Source organism: Camelina sativa, chromosome 6 (genome assembly GCF_000633955.1).
Source record: "Camelina sativa cultivar DH55 chromosome 6, Cs, whole genome shotgun sequence".
Lineage (NCBI taxonomy): Eukaryota > Viridiplantae > Streptophyta > Magnoliopsida > Brassicales > Brassicaceae > Camelina > Camelina sativa.
The window spans coordinates 24,593,953-24,617,611 of NC_025690.1; the positions used below are offsets into that span (position 1 = coordinate 24,593,953).

Genomic DNA, 23,659 nt, shown 5'->3' on the forward strand with positions numbered 1-23,659 from the left:
GTCAAATTGAAGAAATGGGTGCAGAAGAGTTGTGGAAAGCAAAAGTCTTATGTATTTTTGAAAAATGGGGAAAAAAACAAACCCACCGAATTAAAAATACTCTTTTTTAGGCTTTTTGCCTCTCTGACAGCTCAAATTAAAGTTGACTCCTTTTTTTTCCACTCTTTCAAAAATCTTGCAAGCTTTTTCCTCTCAAGAAGTCTCTCATTCTCCTTCTTCACTTAAACCAGAGGTACAGAAAGAGAGAGAGAGAGAGAGAGAGAAATAGTTAAAAGGTAAGTAAAAAATCAGAGAGTTTTCTCAATCGATGTCAGCTTCAGTGGCTGCAACATCAACAACAACAGATACAACGTTTATAAAGTGCGTCACTGTTGGCGATGGAGCTGTGGGCAAAACTTGTCTTCTTATCTCCTACACCAGCAACACTTTTCCCACTGTATACATATATCCATCTCTCTCTCTCTCTCTCTCTCTCTCTCTCTTTCTTGGATTGCTTTTCTTTATGGCTTTTTTGGTGACTGTTGATCTCCTTATTTACAGGATTATGTTCCAACAGTGTTCGACAATTTCAGTGCAAATGTTTTAGTCGATGGCAAAACTGTCAATCTTGGTCTCTGGGATACTGCTGGTAAATATGTTTTTTTTTTACTAAATGTCCACCTTGTTCTTGTCTTTTTGACACTATACTAAGAGAATTGTTACTTTTGACTTTGTTTAATTCTCTCAGTTTTGAACTTATTAAGTAGTTGAGAAAATTGAATCTTTACACTAATCTGTGTTAGCCACATGATGTAACTAAACATTAGGGCCTGACTTACATTCTACAATTAGACAAATATATTGCTGTAAATAAAGACTTGTGATGATAATGGTTTTGTAGAATGTAAAGACGGTGTTTGATGCGGCAATAAAAGTAGTCTTACAGCCTCCTTCAAAGACTAAGAAGCAAAAGAGAAAGATTGGGTTCTGCCATGTTCTTTGATCAGTTACTCAAAAATCTATGGTCTTTGCTTTCTTTTAAATTTTTCTAGTGTGTTTCTTCTACGATCAACCATTACGAGAATTTGATCTTGTAGTAGAGAGTGTATTAACAGTGTTTTTTTAAGCTAAAGTGGTTAAGTCTTTTNTTTTTTTTTTTTTTTTTTTTTTGTCGTCAGCTAAAGTGGTTAAGTCTCATCTATGTAAATGTGTTGAAACAAACGTTCGGCTCCTTTTGAGTTTCAAGTTCAAGATAAACCGGTTTTAACATAATAAACCTGAACCGGAGAAGAAATAAACCGGGTATTGGTTATTACCAAATTGAATAAAACCACAATTCGTCAATTCCTGTGGAAGAGTCTTCTTCACTCCTAATCTAGTCTCGATGTCAAACCTCGCCGTCTCTAACGGCGGCGAACCACCGCGAAAAACCAACCAGCCACCGCCGGCATCGTTTTCGTCGCTTCCAATCGACATCGTGTTGAACGTCTTAGCCCGCGTCCCAAGAAGGTATTACCCGATCCTCCGTTGCGTATGCAAGAGCTTGAGGAGTCTACTTCGCTCGCCTGAGATCCACAAGACTCGATCTTTCCTCGGAAAGGATTCGCTTTATATATGCTTCATGGACAAATCTACAGACCCCAAGACTCCTCACTGGTTCGCTCTCCGCAGGATTGAGAACAGTACGACTGATGAGAATGTTTTCGACTCCATCGAGTTCCCTTGTGGTTACTCTCTTTCAACCATCGCGGTTGGTCATGAGATTTTCGTCATTCCCGGAACTCATATTCGCTCAACAAATCTCTTGATCTTTGATACACAATCTGGAAAGTTTCGTCAAGGACCTAGTTTGCTAGTGAAGCGACAATCCAATAGCGTAGGACTAGTCGGCGGTAAGATCTATGTGATCGGAGGCCACAGAGAAGACAAGATTCCAGCGCAAGTATTTGACTTAAAGACGCAAACTTTGGAAGCAGCGCCGATTCCTGAGGCAGATGGGAGATTTGTATGGAGCTGTGCGGCAAGTTTTTCACTAGACAGGAAGGTTTGTGCTTTAATCTCTGGTCGAGGCATGACTTGTTACGATCCTAGAGATGGTTCTTGTGAGACACCTGAGTTGCCTAAAGATAGATGGTGCAAGGGAGGAGTGTGTGTTATAGACAATGTGCTCTTCGTTTACTTCTTTAGATTCGGGTTAATGTGGTATGACTCTCAACTGATGCTATGGAGAGTGGTTTATGGTTTGGATATTGGCAAAGCTGGATGCGTTGCAATGGCTGAATACTATGGGAAGTTGGCTTTTCTATGGGTCAATCGAAGTCTTCTTTGTCCTAAAAGCAAAGAGATTTGGTGTAGAATGATTGGTTTTGATAGAAATGAATCAGGAATTCATGGGACTGCAGAACCGTCTCAACTTCTCCGGATTGTTCCTCGCGACTATAACATGAGTCATTGTCTGTCTCTTGGTTAAACACGAGATCCCTTGTTCACGATAGATGATGATGTTTAGTAAATGATGATGTTTTAGTGCTTTCTATGAGCTTTTTAGTCATTATGTTTAATATCAGTACAATGTGTTTTCAAGGTTATGAATGTGTTTAGTACTTTCAACTCTCGATTTAGTCATTTGTTGTTGCGGTTTGAGCATCTTGCTCTGTTCCACCTAATCGATTTTGCAGTATTCTCCTAGCAAGTTTGTGTGATTGTCAAATATTACTAATTAATAGCAAGTTATGATGAATTTCTTGGTCCTGCAGATCTAAGAGTTGACAAGCTTACACCCCTTTGATTTATCCAGGTGCTTGCATCATGTTAAGAATCATGGTTCTCATAGATTGTTACCTTAGGGTCAAGAACTAAGAAAGGAGATAGGAGCATTAGCATATTTTATAAAGAGTGCAGCTCAAAAACACAACAGGTAAACGAACCATCGAGTTAATGCTTTGACTTTGAGTTACAATTTGTAAAATACTTGTGATGATGAATTATGATGATGATTTTGCAGAAAAATGTGAAATCTATAATTTGTCTTCAAAGACTAAGAAACAAAAGATTTGTTAGTAGAGAGATTTGTTAATGTTACGAATATTTCTATTTTGCTATTTAGGATAATTTCTATTTTCTTATTTCCTTTTCTCATAGGGTTTTAATTTACGGTTTATAGAGATGAAGTCTACTAGGTTGTAAAGACTCATCCAAGCTAGAGAAGTGCTTTGGAGGTTTCGATCGGGTTAGGCCGAGGGAAGAGAGAACTTAGTTCTCTTTGAGAGTTTTACTCTTGTTACGTTATAATAAAGGGTTTTGGTTTGGAAACTGGTTCTATCTCTAATAATAAGCTATAAGTTGAAGACAAAATATATAAACCGGTTATGGTTTTTTTGGCTATATATAAACAGAAACAAAAATAGAATCGAATCTCAACTTCTCAAGTTTCCGTTTTTAATCTCTCTGTAGTCTTCTCTTTCAAACTAAACTCCCATGACTAACCTCGCCGTTTCTAACGGCGACAAACCACCGCAAAAAAACCAACCAACCACCGTCGTCTTCATTGTCATCGCCGTCATCGTTTACGTCACTGCCACGCGACATGGTTTTAAACGTCTTAGCCCGCGTACCAAAACGGTTATACCCAATCCTCTGTTGCGTCTCCAAGAACTTGCGTAGTTTTGTTCGGTCGCCTGAAATTCAAGAGACTCGATCTTTACTCGGAAAGGATTCTCTTTACATCTGCGTCGTGGACGAAACTATGGATGAAGAGTATCTGCGGACTCAGACTTATCACTGGTTCAATCTCCGCAGGGTTGAGGACAGTACGACTGAGAATGTCTTCGACTCCGTCGATTTCTCTTTCCTTCCCGAGCCTTGTCGTTGCTCTTCTTCCGTCGTCGCCTTCGGTCCTGAGATGTTCTTCATTCCAGGAACTAATGATGGCTCCTCAAGTTCAAGCTTTAGGATCTTTGACACCCAATCCGGAAAGGTTCGTCAAGAACCTCGTATGCTAGTGAACCGAACGTACAATTGCGTAGGAATACTCGGCGGTAAGATCTATGTGATCGGAGGATGCAGAGGAAACGATATTTCAGCGGAAAGCTTTGATCTAAAGACGCAAGCTTGGGAAACAGCTCCGAGTCCCCATAACAAAGAAAGTCTCATATGGATTCATGGGACAGGTGTTTCACTAGACAGAAAGGTTTGTGCTGTAAGCTTTTTTCGAGGCCTGACATGTGACGATACTAGAGATGGTTCTTGTGAGACATCCCAGATGTCTTTTAGCAGATGGTGGAAGACAGGAGTGTGTGTTATAGACAATGTGCTCTACGTTTACTTCTTTGGTTACGGTTTAATGTGGTATGACACTGAGCTGAAGCTATGGAGATTTGTTTATGGTTTGGATCTTGGCGAAGCTCAAGGCGTTGCAATGGCTGAATACTATGGGAAGTTGGCGTTTCTATGGGAGAAACCAAGTCTTGTTAGTAGTGAAAGCAAAGAGATTTGGTGTAGAATGATTGGTTTGGCTTGGAGTGAAGCAGAAATCAATGGAACTGCAGAACCATCTCAACTTCTTAGGATTGTTCCTCGCACCTTTAATTTTCACCATTGTCTGTCGGTTGGTTAAACTCTAGATCTAGTGTTGACAATAAATGTTTAGCACTCTCTTTGGTGTAGAATGATTGTTTTGGATAGGAGTGAAGTAAGGATTCATTTGACTGTATAGATTGCAGCATCATTGTCTTTCTCTTTTGGGGTTAAACACGAGAGATGTTATTGTTGCGGTTTCAGCCTCTTGCTCTGTTCCACCTTATCTAATTTGCAGTATTTGCTTAGCAAGTTTGTGTGTTTGTAATTCACTCAGTTACATAGGAGTTGATGTGTTTCTTGCCCTGTCTACTAAACCGGTTCAAATGAAAACAAAACTGTGTTATCCACTAAGCCGAATAATACTCAATATTTGATGGTATCCACATTTTCTTAACCAAGATAATTAAAAAAAAAAAACAAAAGATGGATGAAATGGAACACAATGGAAACCAGATTTGGGCATCTTGTAATACAAAGTTGAAACTCGGTCAGCTCTTGTTAATACGAGTAAAAGGCCAAGTACGGGTCAAGAAGATTACAATAGGCTAGACCATTGAGTTACAGAGTAGCAGATGTTTTGAAAACATTGCTAATCAAAAGGTTGAGATTATGGTTCTTTTGCCACATTATATTTTCACTGCAATCAAAATTAGGTTGAAAATAATGAACCAATCTGTTATGTCTCCTGAATGTTAGGAATCTCACATCAATAATGTGGTCTATAAGATGAAATTTTCTTGATCCTGCCTCCACAGAACAAGTATGTTTTTTTAAAAGATTGTTCTTCGCTGTATACGCGATCAAGAACCATGTTAAGAATCAAACATAACTGGTAGCTAACTACGATGCTCCAAATTTACATTTTACAATTAGACCAAATACTTTGCAGCTCTATCTGCTAAAGTGTTGTGATCATGATGATGATGATTTTTCAGAACGTTAAAGCGGTGTTGGATGCAGCTAATAAAAGTAATTTTACAACCTACTACAAAGACTCAAGAGAAAGATTGGTTTATGCCATGTTCTTTGAATGGTTTACTCTCAAATCTCTAGCTTTGAGAATTGAGATATAAGATATTTAAAATATTTTTTTGTGTACTTTTTATTCTATGAACAACTCCTGCAGATCAAAATTTGCAGATTAGTCGTATGTTTCATTATAGGAGTTTGATCTTGTAGTAGAGAGAGTTGTAGCAGAGTTTGATCTTTTAAGCTAAGTCTCATGCTCATCTAGGTGTAAGACAACAAATATAAACCGGATTTAACCGACTAAAACTGTTAGGGAGAAGAGATAAACCGGAATTTGGTTTTTGGCTTATATAAACGAAACCAATTGGAATTAAACCTCAATTCCTTCGAAAAGTTCACTCACTTCAACTCTCGGTTTATGATGCAAGACCATGTTAACAATCATGCTCTTCTTTAATCTCATAGATTGTTTCCCTCAGATCAAGAACTAAGAATTAAATAAACCGGTTATGGTTATGGTTAGTTAGTTGGCTATATAAACAGAAACAAAGATTGAATAAAAATCGCAATTCAATCTTTTATTCATTCTCAAGTTTCCTTTTTTTAATCTCTCTGTAGTCTTCTCTTTCAAACTAAACTCCATGACGACTAACCTTTCTAACGGCGACGAACCACCGCAAGAAACCATCCAACCGCCGATGTCATCGCCGTCATCGTTTACGTCACTGCCACGCGAAATGGTATTAAACGTCTTAGCCCGCGTACCAAAACGGTTATACCCAATCCTCTGTTGCGTCTCCAAGAACTTGCGTAGTCTTGTTCGCTCGGCTGAGATTCAAAAGACTCGATCTTCCCTCGGAAAAGATTCTCTTTATATCTGCGTCATGGACGAAACTATGGATGAAGAATATATGCGTACTCGGACTTATCAATGGTTCAGTCTCCGCAGGGTTGAGGACAGTACGACCGAGAATGTCTTCGTCTCCGTCGATTTCTCTTTCCTTCCCGAGCCTTGTCGTCGCTCTGCTTCCGTCGTCGCCTTTGGTCCTAAGATGTTCTTCATTCCCGGAACTAATCATCGCTCATCAAGCTTTAGGATCTTTGACACCCAATCTGGAAAGGTTCGTCAAGGACCTAGTTTGCTAGTGAACCGAACGTATAATTGCGTAGCACTAGTTGGGGGTAAGATCTATGTGATTGGAGGATGCAGAGAAGACGAGCTTACAGCGGAAAGCTTTGATCTAAAGACGGAAGCTTGGGAAAGAGCTCCGAGTCCCCATGAAGAAGATAGTCGCATATGGATTCATGGGACAGGTGCTCCACTAGACAGAAAGGTTTGTGCTGTAAGCTTATTTGGAGGCCTGACATGTTACGATACTAGAGATGGTTCTTGCGAGACATCTGAGTTGCCTTTTGGAAAATGGTGGAACACAGGAGTGTGTGTTATAGACAATGTGCTCTACGTTTACTTCTTTCGTTTCGGTTTAATGTGGTATGACACTGAACTGAGGCTATGGAGAGTGGTTTTTGGTTTGGATCTTGGCGAAGCTCAAGGCGTTGCAATGGCTGAATACTATGGGAAGTTGGCGCTTCTATGGGAGAAACCAAGTCATTTTTGTCGTGGAAGCAAAGAGATTTGGTGTAGAATGATTGGCTTGGCTAGGAGTGAAGAAGGATTCAATGGAGCTGCAGAACCCTCCCAACTTCTCAGGATTGTTCCTCGCACCTTTAGTTTTCACCATTGTCTGTCGGTTGGTTAACTCGAGATCTATTGTTGCTTAGTACTTTCTTTGGTACTGCCTACTGTGCAATGATTGTTTTGGATAGGAGTGAAGTAAGGATTCATTTGACTGTAAGTAGAACCATCTCAACTTCTTGGTATTGTTCCTCGAGGCTCATATAGATTGCAGCATTGTCTTTCTCCTTTAGTGTTATACACGAGAGACATATTGTGGATACATCAATACGGTTTGTTTACAAGATTATGAATGTGCTGATGCGTTTACTTCTTCAGCTCTTTAATTAGTCATTATCGTTGCGGTTTCAGCAACTTGCTCTGTTCCACCTAATCTAAATTGCAAGATACTGTACATTAGCAGTTAGCAAGTTTGTGTGTTGATGTGTTTCTCTTGTCCCTGTCTACTAAACCGATTCAAATGAAAACCAAAACTGTGTATCTACTAAACCAAACAGAACAAAATGTCTGAGAGGCTCCTCCTATCACTGCCGCGTACATTGTAGTCAAGCATCTGCAAAGAGAGGCACCAAATCAGCGTACATGGTAGTACATGTAATGTACTTCTTTGTGGTACTTCTTAGGTTTCATTGAAGTTGAACATGGTCTCTAGTTTTTATGATGATCTCCCTGCAGTCAGTGAGACAAGCAACACATGAAATTAAAAAAACCATCACTCACTTACAAGAATCAGCTTGAATTTTCAGTTTTTTATGAATTTTCAAATGAAATATGTATACCTTTACTTGGAAGTCAAATTAATTGACAAAGATGGGAGTAGTTGAAGAGAAACGCCATGGACACAACAAGGTCCTCCGATCCACACTTGCAAAAAGATTCTCAGAGTTAGAAGACAAAAGAATTCTGTAATTGTAATGAAATAATCTGGGAATTTTACTTACAGATGGTGAAGCAGAGAATTCAGAAGAACACGAGCTTGTTGATATATGTTTGATACCTCCCTGACTAGTTGAGGTACGTCAAGTATCATAACATCTCCTTCAAGGGTTTCTCTGCATTAAGAAAAAAATTATGAGTCCTAAAAAACAGTATCACTTTTATCTGTTGGTCCCAAAAGTGAGAAGAGAGATGAAATTACATCGCAAGCAGCTACCCATACAGGCTGACATAGAATTGTTTTTTATAGGTTTTTGACTATTTTCGTTCCCATGTTATAATACTTGATAGGAGAAAGCAGACCTGAAAGTTAGGCTTTTGACTGATGAATGTGCCTGAGACTCATCTAAGCTGAACCAAACACAATTGAGAATAGAGAGAATATGAGTTCTGTGTCAAATGGTGTGTAGAAACAAAGGCGTGTTCTGTAAATATAGTGATACCTGAGAGCAGATGGCAAGACTCCTTGAAACACCAAAGAGCACGGTGTGGTACCTATAAAACGCACAATGTTATGTATTTTTGAGTAACTGCGCAATGATACTTTAGAAGAGATATCTGCTTCTTACCTTGTTTCTGTTAGACCATAGTGGTTCAGCAAGACCCCAATGTGTGGCACAACTCCGTAAAGCTTTGACACCTACATAGTAAGAAGGATTTGTAAGCCACTTGACATGGATAGAATTTTGAGAGCGCAACAGAAAAGAGGAAATAAAAAAAGTACCAGCTGGAAAAGAGGCTCATCAGGTGAATGTCTTTGGAAAACATATCTTGGATCAGATTTGCGCACAACACTGTGACCATATCCTCGGAACAATCTGCAGACAAATCAGACGAGGTCAACATGAGATATTTAGTAGACTGTCCCCGTGACAATACAACGTTAACTAGGAGAAGGGAAAAACAAATTAGTCATCGAAATCTCTTATGGCGGTACTAGTTACTAGAAGCTATGAGACTGATAGACCAAACTTTGAGGTCTGGATTAAACTTTCATCAGTCTTGTTGGTTGGCTTATAAAGATACAAGTAAAAGACCATAAAGCAAAGAATGACCATAAAGCAACAGTTATTCAAGATAAATACAAGAGAGAATACCTGAATAGCCAGACTTTAGAGTGGCCCAGCTAAACCAGAGAACAGATCACCCACCTGATTGCCAATGTTGAGAGGTATGACATCACCCACACCACAATGTCATAGATTGAAACTTCCACTCACTTGTCTTCCACCTCTTGTCACCTGTGCAGCAATCAAATCAACACAGGTAGGTGTAACGATCACCACATTAGGTGTCTGACTTTCAAGCAGCATTTTAGTACTACTATGCATACACCAAATTCAAAAATCAAGTTAAGTAAAGCATTTGGATCTAGCTTGCATAGATAGATACAGAGTTAGAACTCACCTGCTGGGTCAATCATGTCGTGTACCATTATTTATAGCCTTTAACATCCCCAATCAATCAAGTTCATCACCTATAGAGACATGCAAAAACAAGGACAAAATCATCAGGAGGTCATATCAATAGTTTTTGGCATAATAATAATTGAAATAGAGGTCTGACCTGAGAACAAACCCTGCAGCGGCTGAGTAATTTAATTTGGCATCATAGCATCTGCAGACTGCATCAAACAATAAGAGTCAATTATAAAAATTTCTCATATATGTTAAGTGAAACAAATTAAAATTACCTGTGACAAGAACCACTGGGAATGCAATGCTCCCTCCATCATAATTGGACTACAAAAAACAAATCAAACCTGCATATGAAGAAGGTTAGTTGGAATGAGGTTGAGACGCAAATTAAAGCTCAAAAAACTAGATGATCACACAGGAAAAATACAACAAAACTTGCATCTGAAGCCATCTAACCGGATGGATTGTTGCCCCCTTGGTTAACGCATAGATCAGATCACCCAACCCAATGGATTAGCATCAAACACGAGACAAGCCCAATGAAAATCGCCAGAGACTAGTTATTCAGCCTCACCCACCTGAATCAGTACAGCAAAATCACTTAAGTCTGTTTGAATTTTAAAAACAATTTCAAGAAGCCATAAAAAGCACAGTGACATTGTAAAATCATACACCCATTTTGAAGTCAAAGAGAAGCATAACTGAAATGATATTTTTTTTACCAAGGATGGCACTGCATAAGATCAAGAAGAATCTAGTACATTAGAAGGACAAGTAAAAAAAAAAAGAAAGATCCCCATTGCCTCGAGCCTCGAGGATCTGCATCAAAGAGACACAGAGATGTTTTCACTTGAAAACTGAAACATCCAATAAGAAAGATCAAAATCATGTTTGAAAAGTCCCTGATTAGTCACAGTCCAAAACTCAAAATCCAGTCAATTGTATTTAAAAAAAAATAATAATAAGAAAAGAGATAGCTTACATATACCAAAAGGGAAAGAGGAGGAAATAGATACCTTGTGCATCACATCAGAGGAGCCCATACTTAGTTGCAGACGCACCGCACCCTGCGAGACATTTAAAAGAACAAAAACCAAATCAGCGATCGATCATAATAGCATCATCCACCAGAATCTACAAACAACAGAAGGAAATGTAAAACAAAAAAATATCAAACCGTAGGAGGCGACGTAGTGTAAATTCAGAAGCGGAGATGATGGGATCATAAATAATAAGCTTCCAAAAACAGCCTGCAAAACGAAGAAAATTACTTTAATTAGGGGATCAAATCAAAGAATAAAAAGCAGAAACGCATTAGTAAGAAGAAAAGTAATTAAATTGAGAGAGAGAGAGAGACCAAACAAGTAAAGTAAAATCAAACCGTAGGAGGAGTTTAAGTTCAGAAGCTGGTGGAGCGATGATTGGAAGTTGGATCCTCTTGTCACAAATCTAAACCAACAAAACAAAAACGACAAGTAATTAGTAACATGATGTAACTAGAAGGAAACAAAGACGACCAAACCAAAGTGAAAATTCAGAAGCAAATTGTAGAGATGTGTTTAGAGCAAGGAAACCTTGAGAGCGCCTAAAGAAGTAGCATCGAGAAACAGTACCTGCAAGAGGAAGAAAGAAACGTAAGGAATAGGTGAATCTCCTAATTAAGCACTGCATCATCCAACTCCTGTGGCTTGTTAGTAGCTCCTGCAAAAAAAACATTACAATCCAAGTATATGATTAGGGCAAGCAAAAACAGAATATATATGCCAACAGACTGAAGCTGGAAACGAATCATACCAATGACAATCACCAGAGAAACTAGCTGTTCAGCCTCACCCACCTGAATCAGTATAGCAAAATCACTTAGTCTGTTTGAATTGTAAAAATAATTTCAAGAAGAAACCAAAGTTGCAAATTTTACCTCTCGCTGGTCTCCAGATACCAGTGAACAAATCTCTCCATCAAGTCCATCTGCAATAATTAAGCATAAGTCATTAGGAGAAGGAAACCTAATAACATCTCCATGAAATACAGAGGTAACCATAACAGAGATAAGGAGAAGGAAACCTGATCACATCTTCATCAAGTTTAGCTACAATAATTCAGCATAAGTGTTTCTCCATATACTGCAACAAAAAAAGAATCTGGAAAACAAAATAAGAACACACATGAGAACAAATCATATATACATCACCAACAATAGCAAATCTCTGAAAGTCATTACGGGAAAAAAGAAGATGTAACCTTACCTCTAAACAGATGATAGACGAGAAAATATCCACGATCTGCATCCAAGAGAGAGGTATATTTTCAGTTTTAAGCGTACAACAAAAATTAAACAAATTAAAAAGGACAAATTTTAAGAACAATTACTCGTCTAGGAAATAATTTGTGGAGCATCTCTCATCTGAATGTGTGTGTACACAGCACGAACATCTGGGAAACACAAGAAGCAGATTATCAACAATATTAAGGTAACGTGAAAGTTAAACACAGCAGAAAGCATAATGTTAAACCTGAAAAAGTTAAACTCCCACAGAGTAATCCAGGTGTGTTGAGAATTGAGTTCTTGATTAAATCTGCAACAAAGACAAAGTAGAAAGTTGTGTTGTGACTTAGTCATTTGTTTGGTTAAAGCCTAGCTAAGAGAGTTGTTGTAATAGTAGTGTGGCTTGTGTAAGAAAGCAAACCTATGATGTGTAAGGGTTAGTAACTAGGAGTGTGGTCTAATGTGTAAGAGTCATGATGGTCTTAAGTATGGGAACATGTGGGAGGTGCAACTAGTAGAAGTAGTATAAGTATGATGTGTGTGTTGTAAGAAAGTATTCTAGAGATCCGAAAATAAAATGTAATCTCTTTGTGTTATCTCTCTAAGTTCTCTAACTTTCTTGTTATTCAATGAACAAAACAGAGTGTCCAAAACAGAGATAGAGAGATGAGAGAAACTGATCTTACAAGTGAGAGTAAGATCCTGAAATGTCAACATGGTGCCTCGAGGATCTGCATCAAAAGAGAGACTGACATGTAAATTACACAATGTTTTCTCTTTAAAACTCCCAAATCATGTTTGAAAAGTCCCTGATGTGGCACAATCCAAAACTTAAAATAGCAGACATATACCAAAGGGAAAGAGGAGGAAGTACCTGAAATAAACCACATGACCAGCCTTGTGCATCAGAGGAGCCCATACTTAGTAGCAGAAACCCTAATAGACGTTAGAAAAAAGAAGCAAATCAGCGATATCGACCATAGAATCATCCATCATCATAGAATCTCCAACAACACAAGGAAAAGTTATATAAATCATACCGTAGAAGAATGTCACACACCACCGCACCTTACCTGATTCTACACGAGAAGATAAAGTTCAATTCAACAAAGCAATCCTAGTGCCTGGACAGTGACGACGTTCTGCATCAAACCAACAAAGCAATACAAAAACAACCAAGTACTGTAATTAGTAAGTAACTAGAAAGAAAAGAAAAAAACCAAAGTAAAATATCAGGAGGGAGAACAAATCAGTGAAAGCGATCATCATAATAGGATCATCAGCAACCAGAATCTACAAATAACAACACAAGGACAAGTAAGTAAAATCAAACTGTAGGAAGAGCCGAGGAGGTGTGACAATTCAGAAGCGGGTGGAGCCTCCAAAGCATAAGAACAAACTCTCCTCTCGTCTAGGAAAGAATTTGTGGAGCATCTCTCATCTGAATGTGTGTGTACACGGCAAAAACATCTGGGAACACACAAGAAACAGAGTGACAAAAATAGTCAATATTAAGGTATTAAACTGAGCATAAATCATAATGTTTAAACCTGAAAGTTTAACTCCCACAATGTTTTCTATTTGAACCTCCTCGAACTGCATCAAAAAGAGAGACTGAGATGTTAATTCACGTATATATAGAAGAAAAAAGTAAAAGATGTATTAAGACTTAAAGAGGAAGAACAAAACCAATGAAGACGTAGGACAGAGAAGAAGGTGTCCATCAAAGCCATCACTGATCGATCAAAGCATCATCCAATACCTGAAATAACATAGCAAAGAAGTAAATATAACATGAACATAATAAAAAAGCCTTGAACGATTCAATTTAGAAACTTAGAAACCAAACCCTGAAGAGCAACATTGAATGAAAGTGACCAGGATCAGTCAAAGCCATCACACGAATACACGATCTGCATCAAAAGAGAGACTGAGATGTTAATTCACTTTTATATAGAAAAAAAGTAAAAGAAGTATTAAGACATAAGAGGAAGAACAAAACCAAAGAAGACGTAGCACACAGAAGAAGCGTGTCCATCATAGCCGTCACTGATCCATCAAAGCATCATCCAATACCTGAAACCTGAAAAGAAAAACCGAACAACAAGTTAAAAAAACCAAACCCTAGAAAAAAAAAANAAAAAAAAAAAAAAAAAAAAAAGCAACTGTATCGATTCAAAGAAAGACACCAGAGACTAGTTCGTGTGTCCATCAAAGCCATCATCATCATCAAAACCTGAAAAGAAACAAAAAATACAGAACAACAAGTTAGAAGAAACCAAACCCTAGAAACCCAATGATCGATTCAAATAAATAAAAAAAGAAAGACTAGTTTAGAAGAACGAAACGAACGAGTGAAGATGCTGTACTGGAGAGTCAAGAGGAAAAAAACCCCTGAAGGCGTGGCACATAGAAGAAGCGTTTCCATCGGAGCCTTCATCATCGATTGAGAAAAGCATCATCCAAAACCTGAAAAAGAACAGAACAACAAGTTATAAACCAAACCCTAAAAAAAAAACAAGCAAGTGAAAATACAATGATCGATTCAAAGAAAGACACCAAAGACTAGTTCGTGTCCATCAAAATTCAAAGCCGATATCATCACTGATTGAGAAAAACATCATCCAAAACCTAGAAGAATAAAAACAGAACACAAAGTTATAAACCAAACCCTAGGATCGACTCAGAAAAGAACATCAGAGACTAGTTTAGAAGAAGAAGCTAAGAGACTTTACTACAGAGATGAATGAGAACGACGAAGAAACAAAATAGTGAGGAAGATAGGTGTGAATGAGAGAGCGCATTATATTTATAGACGGCCCAGATCTAATCTTATTCATGTTTTAACGGGTGAGATTAAGTCGGTAGTCAAACCAACTTTGACTCTTTTGTCCAGCTGGCAATATTTCCTTTTCTTTATAGACGGTCGAGATCTAAAGTATTCATGTTTTAACGGTCATCATTAAACCCACAATGTCCAGCTGGCAATTTCCTTTTCTTTCTTTCGCAAAATCCACTTTTCTTTTGTTTGGTAAATTCTTTATGAGACCGTTAGCCTAGAGCCTATAGAGCCTAGAGATATTTATGTTAACGCTATTTTTCCTATTTCATTTTCTATTTATTATTTGTTTTCTTTTTAAAAAAAAAAAAAAAAAATCGTACTGTATAAACAAATCCATCACCCTTAGATTAGATAGTTCGTTGTGATGAGAGCTTACCTTCTTCTAGAACAAATCGTATAAGTTATAACGGACAGCTTTACACAGATGACCAAACTTTGAGCAAGTCCTTGTGCTTTAATACTACAAAACTAATGCATATATGCATATATATATGAAAAACCAAGTAAATCAAAAATCATCATCATCAAATCATATGAAAAACCAAGTAAATCAAAAATCATCATCATCAAACCAACTAATGCATATATGCATATACTTACTTAACTCCATCGATTCCCTTGAGTGAATTCGGATTCTTTGCCATACACGAGACATGAGAGACTCCATCACGCACGATGACCATCCATCCATTGCTCCTACACAACAAGTAACAACATATACAGATTTTGACAAATTTTATTGTTCCAAAACTATATATCACAATTTTCTTTTATAAATATTGACTTAATAGAGAAACACATTTACTAGGTGATGCATGAGAGCTTACAGCCTTGTGTTCAAAAGTTCTATCTGATAATCTCCTTACCCAATTCTCAGGCAACAGAAAGAATGAAATCATTGCAAGAAGCAGAGAATGGAAGATTATGAATGTTGTTGTTTTGTTGGTGTGGTGCGTTCTTTCTTGACAAAATCCACGGATCGATGTTGCATGATCTTATCAATGGAGAGTCATGTCTGAGAGATGATCCTCTTTAACGAGGGAGCGGCAACAGATTTTGAAACAACTATAAGTTGTTAATGCTTAATAACTAACTAGTCACACTGTTGGTAATAATGATTTAGCTTGGGTGTGTTAGTGTAGAAGAGACAAGAGACACACAATTTTTAACGAGGTTTAGCAAATGCCTACGTCCTCAAACTTTGTTGGTAATATTTCTTGAGCACAATTACAGTTAGTGTTTAATATTGGACTTACACAAACCAAAAATCTTTTCTTAGCTTGTTCCCAATCTATTCCCAACCCACTAAGAGATCCCTAAGATCAACAACACTGATCTACACCCATGACTCTCACTTAGAAACAAAAACCCTCACCCTTTTCCCCCAAATATGCCAAAAGGCATACAAGGTTTTTCCTTTCTTTTTCACGTTCTAAAGAGATAAGTTTCTAAGTCCTAGACCTTCTATATTTAAGGGATTTCGTACCTCTCCCAAGGCTAACAACTTTCCTAAAATCAAGAGGAAATATTCCATTTAACTTTATTCTTTGTTTAACGAATATTTCCCTTTTCCATTAAATCTTCTAAATATCTTCAAGCTTCCTTTTTCTTCGTGCTTTACCTCCAAGTAATATCCCAAAACGTGTCTTAAGTATATCTTCATAAATCTTCAAAACCAAGACATACAAACAAAATCAACAAGCCTCTGATGCTCTTTTATCAGACAGACGCTTGTGCATACATCAACCGCCTGTGCCGAGACAGAAGCTTGTGCAGACATATTTTGTACAGCTTCCTGAACTTCATCTTCAACTTTAGCTTGCCCACATACACTTACAGGGTGTACCTAACATGCCTGACTGATAAAGAGATTTTTGGCCAATGCTGAAACATTTGGACTAGTAGGAAAATTCAGATGGATCTGAAGAATTCTACATACCAATTAAATTAGTACAAGCTCATCAGGAGCTGAGGTCTAAGTTTCTTCTGCCATTTTCAACAAAGATTAAAAAAAAAGAGTCTAGTCGTCTCCTTACCCTCGTGAATGTATCCTTTTGGCTCTCGGCTTCGAATGAAGGGTGCCCGTAGGTAGAGAAACTCGTAACACACACAACATACCTAAAAGTACAGTTAATCAACTGCTTGATCATGATCTCTGTTTTTCAACCATCCCATGTGCCCAAGTAAGTAATCTTAAGGTTCCACACACACATTGTTTGTTACTTGACTGAACTGACCACCCAAAGTTAGCAATTTTCCAATCTCTCCTGTCGCCCTGAGTGTGTATTATTATTATGATGACATTAATAACATGAACAACACCATGAGTTCACAACTCTATGTAAATTGACATAAATCTCTACACTTTAATCGAAGGGAAACAGAGAGAGAGAGTTTACCTTAACTTGTCGAGCAGATATATATATATATATATATATATAGACTCTGCCAAATTTGCCTTCTCCAAGCGGCATCCCGATCTCGAAATATGTTAGGGTCCATTGCTTCTCTCTGTATCTCCACCATCACATTTTGTCGATTTCTCTCACTCATTTTTTTTTGTTGCCGATCACAGTACTAGCACTTTTTACTGGTAAGAGACCACAGCGAGAAGGAAAGTAAAAAAACTTTTAAGGAATTCAAAAGGTCTCCCTTCAACGCAACGTTTCGTAAATTTCTTTTTTTAATTCCCAAGGAGAGTTCACAACCCTTTTATTAAATGACGAATTTACCCTCCTTACGATCTTTCACTGTAATCAATCAAGAGCACTTGTGTTTTTTTTTTTACAAAGGTGATTAAGATTCCACTCACTCTCACCCTCGAATTAACCCCAATTCGAGATACATGAACAAGAAAGAAGAAGAAGAAGTAGAAGAGAAGAAATAACCCAAAAAAAACCAGAACTCTCTCACTAGCTCTCTGTTTCAATCTCATCTCTATCTCTAGAGACTAGACTCTCTCTCGAAGAACGGAAGAAGAAGATGAATCTTTTAATCTTCTCGTCTTGTGTGTTCTTCTCTCTCTATATAAGAAATCTCTTTTACATGAAGCGGCATCGTCCTGTCTCTTTTAGCCTCTTGTCACGTGTACCCCCACGTGTCTCTTCTTATCAGTTATTTCATACGAGATCCTCTCTTTCCAACAGCAGCTTTCTCTCCTAAAGCTTCTCTCTTTTGCAGTCTTATTTCTTTCATGTAAATTTAGCTTATTATTACCAAGAAGATAATTAGTGTTTTTTCATGAGTGATATATTGATGTTGGATGTCTATGCAAGTTGAATACAACTGTGTATCACTTTATCTTATATATTATTATCACGAGTTTTTAGAGAGTTGGTTGTCTTCTCTGCTAGATTCAAATTATCCTTTGGGTAACAAATTATTCAATGGAGTTCTAACACTGCGCCTTCACATGCCAGATTCGAGAAAGAAAAGGGAATTTGCAGCACGGTGGAAGAACAAGTTGAGTAATAATAATAAGACTAACGGTTAAATGTCTATGGTCTGTATCCTTATGATACTGCTCGAGCCGTTAAAAGGCACTTCTGGAAGCATGAGGTAATCTTACCTTCTCCAATCATGCAAATGTAGTAGTATTGGCCGTACAAAGTGTTAGTATATAATCCATCCTTTCTATTTTTCTTCAGTGTGGTTGGTTGGTGGTACTATATATTAAAATCATTAAAGGACTTTATTTAAAATGAATAGGCCTAGGTTTTTTTGGACAAATTAGCCCGTTATTGTTTTTCTTATTAGTGTTTAGATCCCACATCGAGAAGCTGATGAGGAAACTGAGTTGTTTATATATGGTCACAAAGCAACAATGGTCACGACCTTACTTGAACAGGATCTTTCCTATAGGACGTACCTCTGTTTCCTTGATTTCTAAGGAGACAGGCCCCTTAACCCTGGTTGATGAACCACGACCGTGCGACCAGAGCGTTATTGATGGCCAACGATAGTCTTAGGACGCATCTGATGCTGTCGAGGATCGTTACTCGGCTCGGTTCTACCTGGCCGGGGTGTTCGCACGGTGGTCTGACAGGTTCCTTTTTATTTTTATCTTTATTGAGTTGCCCAACGAACTTAATTTACTTTTTGCTTCTACAGAAAGACTAGAGTGTGATTTGTAAATTTTCTATTTAAAACCTTGTAGATCATAAAAACCTAGAAATAAAAGAACCAGCCATACCATGTCAATATCTTCCATGACTCGTTGGAACAAAGAAGCTGGAGGTATCCAGATGGCAATTGCATTTGTTGCAACAAACCTTGTTGCATTTTGTTTGATCAGAGGCAGTTGAGTTTGACAAACCAAAGCCTATGCTGGTCTGGTTGCAGTTAGTTATTGTTCCTAGAGGCGTATATAGATTGCAGGAGCATTGTCTTTCTCTTTTAGTGTTAAACACGAGAGACATATTGTGGATACATCAGTACGGTTTACTAAACCGATTCAAATAAAAACTCTTAAACCGAATAATACTCTGATTTTTTTGTTTCTACATTATACTAACCAAGAAAATCTGAAAACAAATTAGTTTAACCGCGGTACCGGAACCGGATGGAACACCAGATTTGGACATCTTGCAAATACAATGTTGTAAAAACTCTTGAAAGTTGAAAAGTCTAAGACAACATATATAAACCGGATTTAACCGACTAAAACTGTTAGGGAGAAGAAATAAACCGGAATTTGGATTTTGGCTTATATAAGCAAAACCAAATTGAATTAAACCTCGATCCCTTTGAAAAGTTCACTCACTTCACTTGTTCTTTTCAACTCTCGATTTAGTCATTGTTGTTGCGGTATACTGTATTCATTGTTGTTGGAGCTATTCAGTGTATATAAAACGCAGCTCAAAAACACAACAAAGTAACAGATCATTAAATTCTTGAGTTACATTCTATAATTAGACATAATCTTTTGCCGCTCATTATATACTAAAGAAAGACTTAACATCTACTGCGTAAACGAACAAAATATTATAAACCGGATTTAACCGATTAAAATTGAATCGGAGAAAAAAAGAAACCGGTTTTTGTTTTGTTTTTGGCTATATAGCCGATATATAACCGAAACCAAAATTGAATTAAAAAATCTCTCAATTGCTGTGAAAGATTTCTTGAATTCTCTCCATTAATCTTCTCCTTCAAACTAAACTCGATGTCAAACCTCGCCGCTTCTAACGCCGACGAACGACCGCGAAAAACCAACCAACCACCGTCGTCTTCATTGTCATCGCCAATATCGCTTTTGTCACTGCCACTGGACATGGTTTTGAACGTCTTAGCCCGCGTACCAAAACGGTTTTACCCAATCCTCTGTTGCGTCTCCAAGAAGATGAGGAGTCTTGTTCTCTCGCCTGAGATTCACGAGACTCGATCTTTACTCGGAAAAAATTCTCTTTATATCTTCTTCTTGGACGAAATCTCTCGTCGTCCCTTATACGTCTACTGGTACACTCTCCGCAGGTTTATGCTCTATGTCCTATGTCCTCGTGAAGGTATGGCCTCGTACGATACTAGAGATGGTTCTTGTCAGAGATCTGAGATGCCTAAAGATAATTGGCGGCATTCAGGAACGTGCGTGATTGACAATGTGCTCTACCTTTACTTCTCTAGATTCGGGTTAATGTGGTATGACACTCAACTGATGATATGGAGGGTGGTTTATGGTTTTGATCTTGGCAAATCTCAATGCGTTGGAATAGCTGAATACTATGGGAAGTTGGCAATTCTATGGGAGAAACCAAGTCCTGTTAATCGTGAAAGCAAAGAGATTTGGTGTACAATGATTGGTTTGCATGTAGGGATTCATGGAGCTGCAGAACCCTCTCAACTTCTCGGGATTGTTCCTCATTGCTATATAATGCGTTGTTGTCTGTCCGTTTCGGCTTAGACATTGTTGATGGTGAACGTCTAGAGTATTACTTTCTCTTTGGTGTAGAATAATAGGAGCCAAGAAGGGGTTCATGTAATGTAACTGCAGAACCTTGTCAACTTACTTAGGCTATATTGATTGCAGTATTGCCTATCTCTTTCATGAAACTGATGAATTATAATATAGTTTCTTTACATGATTATGAGTGTGCTACTGCTTTTACTTCTTCATATCTCGCTTTATTCATTAATCTTGTTCTGTTTCACTTTCATCGTGCTCTGTTTGAAAAACTCGGTCAAACTATATTGAGTAAAAAGGCCCATTAACGCGTAGAATATTAATTTGGGCCAAAATCCCATATTTCGTACCGTTTTAGGTTTACAAACAACGAAATAAAAGCTTGAAAGCCACGTCTTTTTTTAATAAGGAATAATATATATATATATATATATATATATTAATTTATTTTTAGTCCAACAAGCGCAGGCTATCATCTCTCCGTTAATTAGGGTTTCCTTCTCTCTATCTCGAGTTCAATACCATTGTTGATCCGCTGAGCTAGGGGTTGTTCGATCCCGACAATTGTGTGGCCTTGCTCTGTTCTTTGTTCTTCGAATTGGGTTAATCTGTCCTGTTTTGGTAAGAGAACATACGATAGCGATGCCACCGAAGGTTGTGAAGAGAGGAGGCGCCGCGAGAAGAGGCGGGAGGCTAACGAGATCGGCGGTCAAGGCTCAGAGTACACCGATGGAATCTGCCCATGAAGAATCTGTTAATATCGGTGAGCTATCTGGCTCCGATGCTGTGGAAGCGAAGGAGGTAGATAAAACTTTGGAGGAAGAGAATCCAATTGATGATTCTGTAGCTGCAGCTAATCCGAATGATGTTGTTCCGTCCAAAAGTAAGTTTTTTTTGAAAATTTTGATTCGTTTTATATTGGGATTATCTAGTTTACTCGTAGTATCGTTTCATTGTTTTTGATGGATCTAAGTCTAGCTTTGACGAAAGTTTGTGACTTTTTAGACTACCTACATATCTGACCATAGAGATTAACAGAATAAGAATAATTGTATCTGACTATGGAATGTTTGGATTTAATATGGATGATAATTGTTCTAGATTCTGTGGAAGATAGACGTTATCTTCTGGGGTTGTTAACTCTGAACAAACTTTAGGGTACCTCGAAATAGTATTAGATGTTTTACTCGCTTTTGCTCGCAGAGGAGATAAAGGATTCTGTGGATGATTTCGGAAAAGATGAAAGATTGGATTTAGATGACAATGAACCAGAGTATGAGGCTGAAGAATATGGGGGGGAGGAGTTTGAAGAGAGAGAATTGGGACAGGATGATATTGAGTTGGTTAACGAGGAGGAAGAAGAAGTGCACGAGGAGATTGAGGTCGAGGAGGAAGCTGGTGAGTTTGAGGACGAGATTGGAGATGGTCCGGAGGAGCTTGAGAGTGAGCATGATGATGAGCATGCCGATGAAGATGTCAAACATGGAGGAGACACTGTCGATGTGGAAAAAGAAGAGCATCATGATGTTCTCCATGATAGACGTAAGCGTAAGGAGTTCGAAATATTTGTTGGAAATTTGGACAGAGGTGCTACCGAGGACGACTTGAAGAAAGTGTTTGGTCATGTTGGCGAGGTGACTGATATTAGGATTTTGAAGAATCCTCAGACAAAGAAGAGCAAGGGTTCTGCTTTCTTGCGTTTTGCAACTGTGGAACAGGCAAAACGAGCTGTTAAAGAGCTTAAAAGCCCAATGGTAAATTGTCTACACTTTAGTATTTGATGGAGAGTTTGTGTAGCTTTACATTCTATATCATGATCTTGGTCATTGGGACTGCAGATCAATGGTAAAAAGTGTGGTGTAACTGCAAGCCAGGATAATGACACCCTCTTCATTGGTAACATATGCAAGACATGGACCCTAGAAGCTGTAAGTGTCCGTAGATATGCCAATTAAACCCAACTCCACAGTACGTGGATATCCTGACCATCAGGTATTTGTTGTTGTTCCAGTTGAGGGAGAAGCTGAAACACTATGGAGTTGAGAATGTGGATGATATAACGTTGGTAGAGGACAGCAACAATGTCAACATGAATCGAGGGTATGCCTTCTTGGAATTCTCTTCTCGCTCAGATGCCACGGATGCTCACAAACGTCTCCTCAAGAAAGATGTGCTGTTTGGAGTTGAGAAGCCTGCAAAGGTCTCTTTTGCTGATTCTTTCTTAGACCCAGAAGATGAGATAATGGCGCAGGTACTCACTTTGCAGGATCATTTATTTCTTGCAACTTTCATCCTACCATGTCTTCTGTAGAGCGATGGAGGAGTTTAAAGGGGGAGGTGTGGTTGCCACCTTTTCTCTTTGCAGGATAGTAGGTTTTATTTTACCGTTTCTGGATGGTTACTTAGAATAATGTCAAAACCAATAATGAAAACAGACTCAGAATACATTTTCCTTCTGGCTCTAACGACATGCTAGATTCTGGATTATTGATTGTTGATGAATCTATTATATCTATCTGCTCATAGTACTTAATTCCACTTATTTACTGGTGTTACAGGTTAAGACTATCTTCATTGATGGTCTGTCACCTTCATGGAATGAAGAACGTGTTAGAGACCTTCTGAAAAGATATGGTAAACTAGAAAAGATTGAGCTTGCTCGCAATATGCCATCAGCAAGGAGGAAAGACTTTGGCTTTGTAACTTTTGATACTCATGATGCTGCTATGAGCTGTGCCAAATTCATCAACAACTCAGAGCTAGGCGAAGGGGAGGACAAGGTATTCATATTTTAATTCCTTATCCATATCCACGCAAGTATTATTTTTGCTTTCTAATTCTCTTTTATATTTCTAGGCAAAAGTGAGAGCACGCTTATCTAGACCACTTCAGCAAGCAGGTAAAAGCAGGCAGTCCAGTCGCTCAGACCAGCGGTCTAGGCATGGGACTGGACGGTCTGGAAGGAGTTCATTTGCTCGTCTTCCACCCCGTAGCCTTCCTTCCTCTCGGAGTGCTAGAGGCGTTGGATCTCGGGCCCCATCTTCTAGTGCAAAGAGAGCGGCTGGATCAAGGGGAA

General features: G+C 38.3%; 7 protein-coding genes and 1 long non-coding RNA gene across 10 annotated transcripts in view; 7 read left to right on the top strand and 1 right to left on the bottom strand.

The window, feature by feature from the left end:
- On the top strand, positions 153-1,136 carry LOC104793419 (rac-like GTP-binding protein ARAC9). Its single transcript, XM_010519773.2, has 3 exons — positions 153-436; positions 541-628; positions 881-1,136. The coding sequence occupies exons 1-3, from the start codon at positions 308-310 to the stop codon at positions 898-900; spliced, it is 237 nt and encodes a 78-aa protein (XP_010518075.1). The 5' UTR covers positions 153-307; the 3' UTR covers positions 901-1,136.
- On the top strand, positions 1,302-2,645 carry LOC104793418 (F-box/kelch-repeat protein At2g44630-like). Its single transcript, XM_010519772.2, has one exon. It carries the CDS (start codon positions 1,364-1,366, stop codon positions 2,447-2,449), a length of 1,086 nt encoding a protein of 361 aa, XP_010518074.1. The 5' UTR covers positions 1,302-1,363; the 3' UTR covers positions 2,450-2,645.
- LOC104699445 (F-box/kelch-repeat protein At2g44700-like) lies at positions 3,470-4,594 on the top strand (the record flags this gene model as incomplete). The annotated part of the gene is made up of 1 exon (XM_010414749.2): positions 3,470-4,594. A coding segment is annotated over one exon (1,125 nt), but the record flags the coding sequence as incomplete, so codon positions are not given.
- Positions 5,709-7,800, top strand: LOC104699446 (F-box/kelch-repeat protein At2g44700-like). The gene has a single exon (XM_010414750.2). The coding sequence runs from the start codon at positions 6,168-6,170 to the stop codon at positions 7,284-7,286; it is 1,119 nt and encodes a 372-aa protein (XP_010413052.1). The 5' UTR covers positions 5,709-6,167; the 3' UTR covers positions 7,287-7,800.
- On the bottom strand, positions 8,501-11,617 carry LOC104793421 (citrate synthase, mitochondrial-like). The gene is made up of 13 exons (XM_019246445.1): positions 11,495-11,617; positions 11,371-11,413; positions 11,243-11,277; positions 11,151-11,189; positions 10,593-10,643; positions 9,852-9,900; positions 9,725-9,782; positions 9,379-9,481; positions 9,256-9,284; positions 8,883-8,976; positions 8,728-8,798; positions 8,602-8,653; positions 8,501-8,509 (listed from the first exon to the last, which is right to left on the bottom strand). The coding sequence occupies exons 1-13, from the start codon at positions 11,615-11,617 to the stop codon at positions 8,501-8,503; spliced, it is 756 nt and encodes a 251-aa protein (XP_019101990.1).
- Positions 17,089-19,112, top strand: LOC104793422. Its single transcript, XR_769291.2, has 3 exons — positions 17,089-18,242; positions 18,532-18,729; positions 18,841-19,112. It is a non-coding gene; the product is annotated as an uncharacterized LOC104793422 (long non-coding RNA).
- Positions 19,849-20,583, top strand: LOC109133384 (F-box/kelch-repeat protein At2g44700-like). The gene has a single exon (XM_019246446.1). The coding sequence runs from the start codon at positions 19,849-19,851 to the stop codon at positions 20,581-20,583; it is 735 nt and encodes a 244-aa protein (XP_019101991.1).
- Positions 21,049-23,659, top strand: part of LOC104793423 (polyadenylate-binding protein 3) — a 5,833-nt gene continuing 3,222 nt past the window's right edge. For 2 of the 3 annotated variants that reach the window (XM_019226853.1, XM_019226852.1), the window contains exons 1-6: positions 21,049-21,466; positions 21,787-22,337; positions 22,422-22,511; positions 22,595-22,834; positions 23,142-23,363; positions 23,440-23,654. In XM_019226853.1, the coding sequence (XP_019082398.1) occupies positions 21,226-21,466; positions 21,787-22,337; positions 22,422-22,511; positions 22,595-22,834; positions 23,142-23,363; positions 23,440-23,654 (1,559 nt within the window). In that variant the 5' untranslated portion in view covers positions 21,049-21,225. The remainder of the gene's footprint in view (positions 21,467-21,786; positions 22,338-22,421; positions 22,512-22,594; positions 22,835-23,141; positions 23,364-23,439; positions 23,655-23,659) is intronic. The other variant, XM_019226854.1, reaches the window with a different exon arrangement.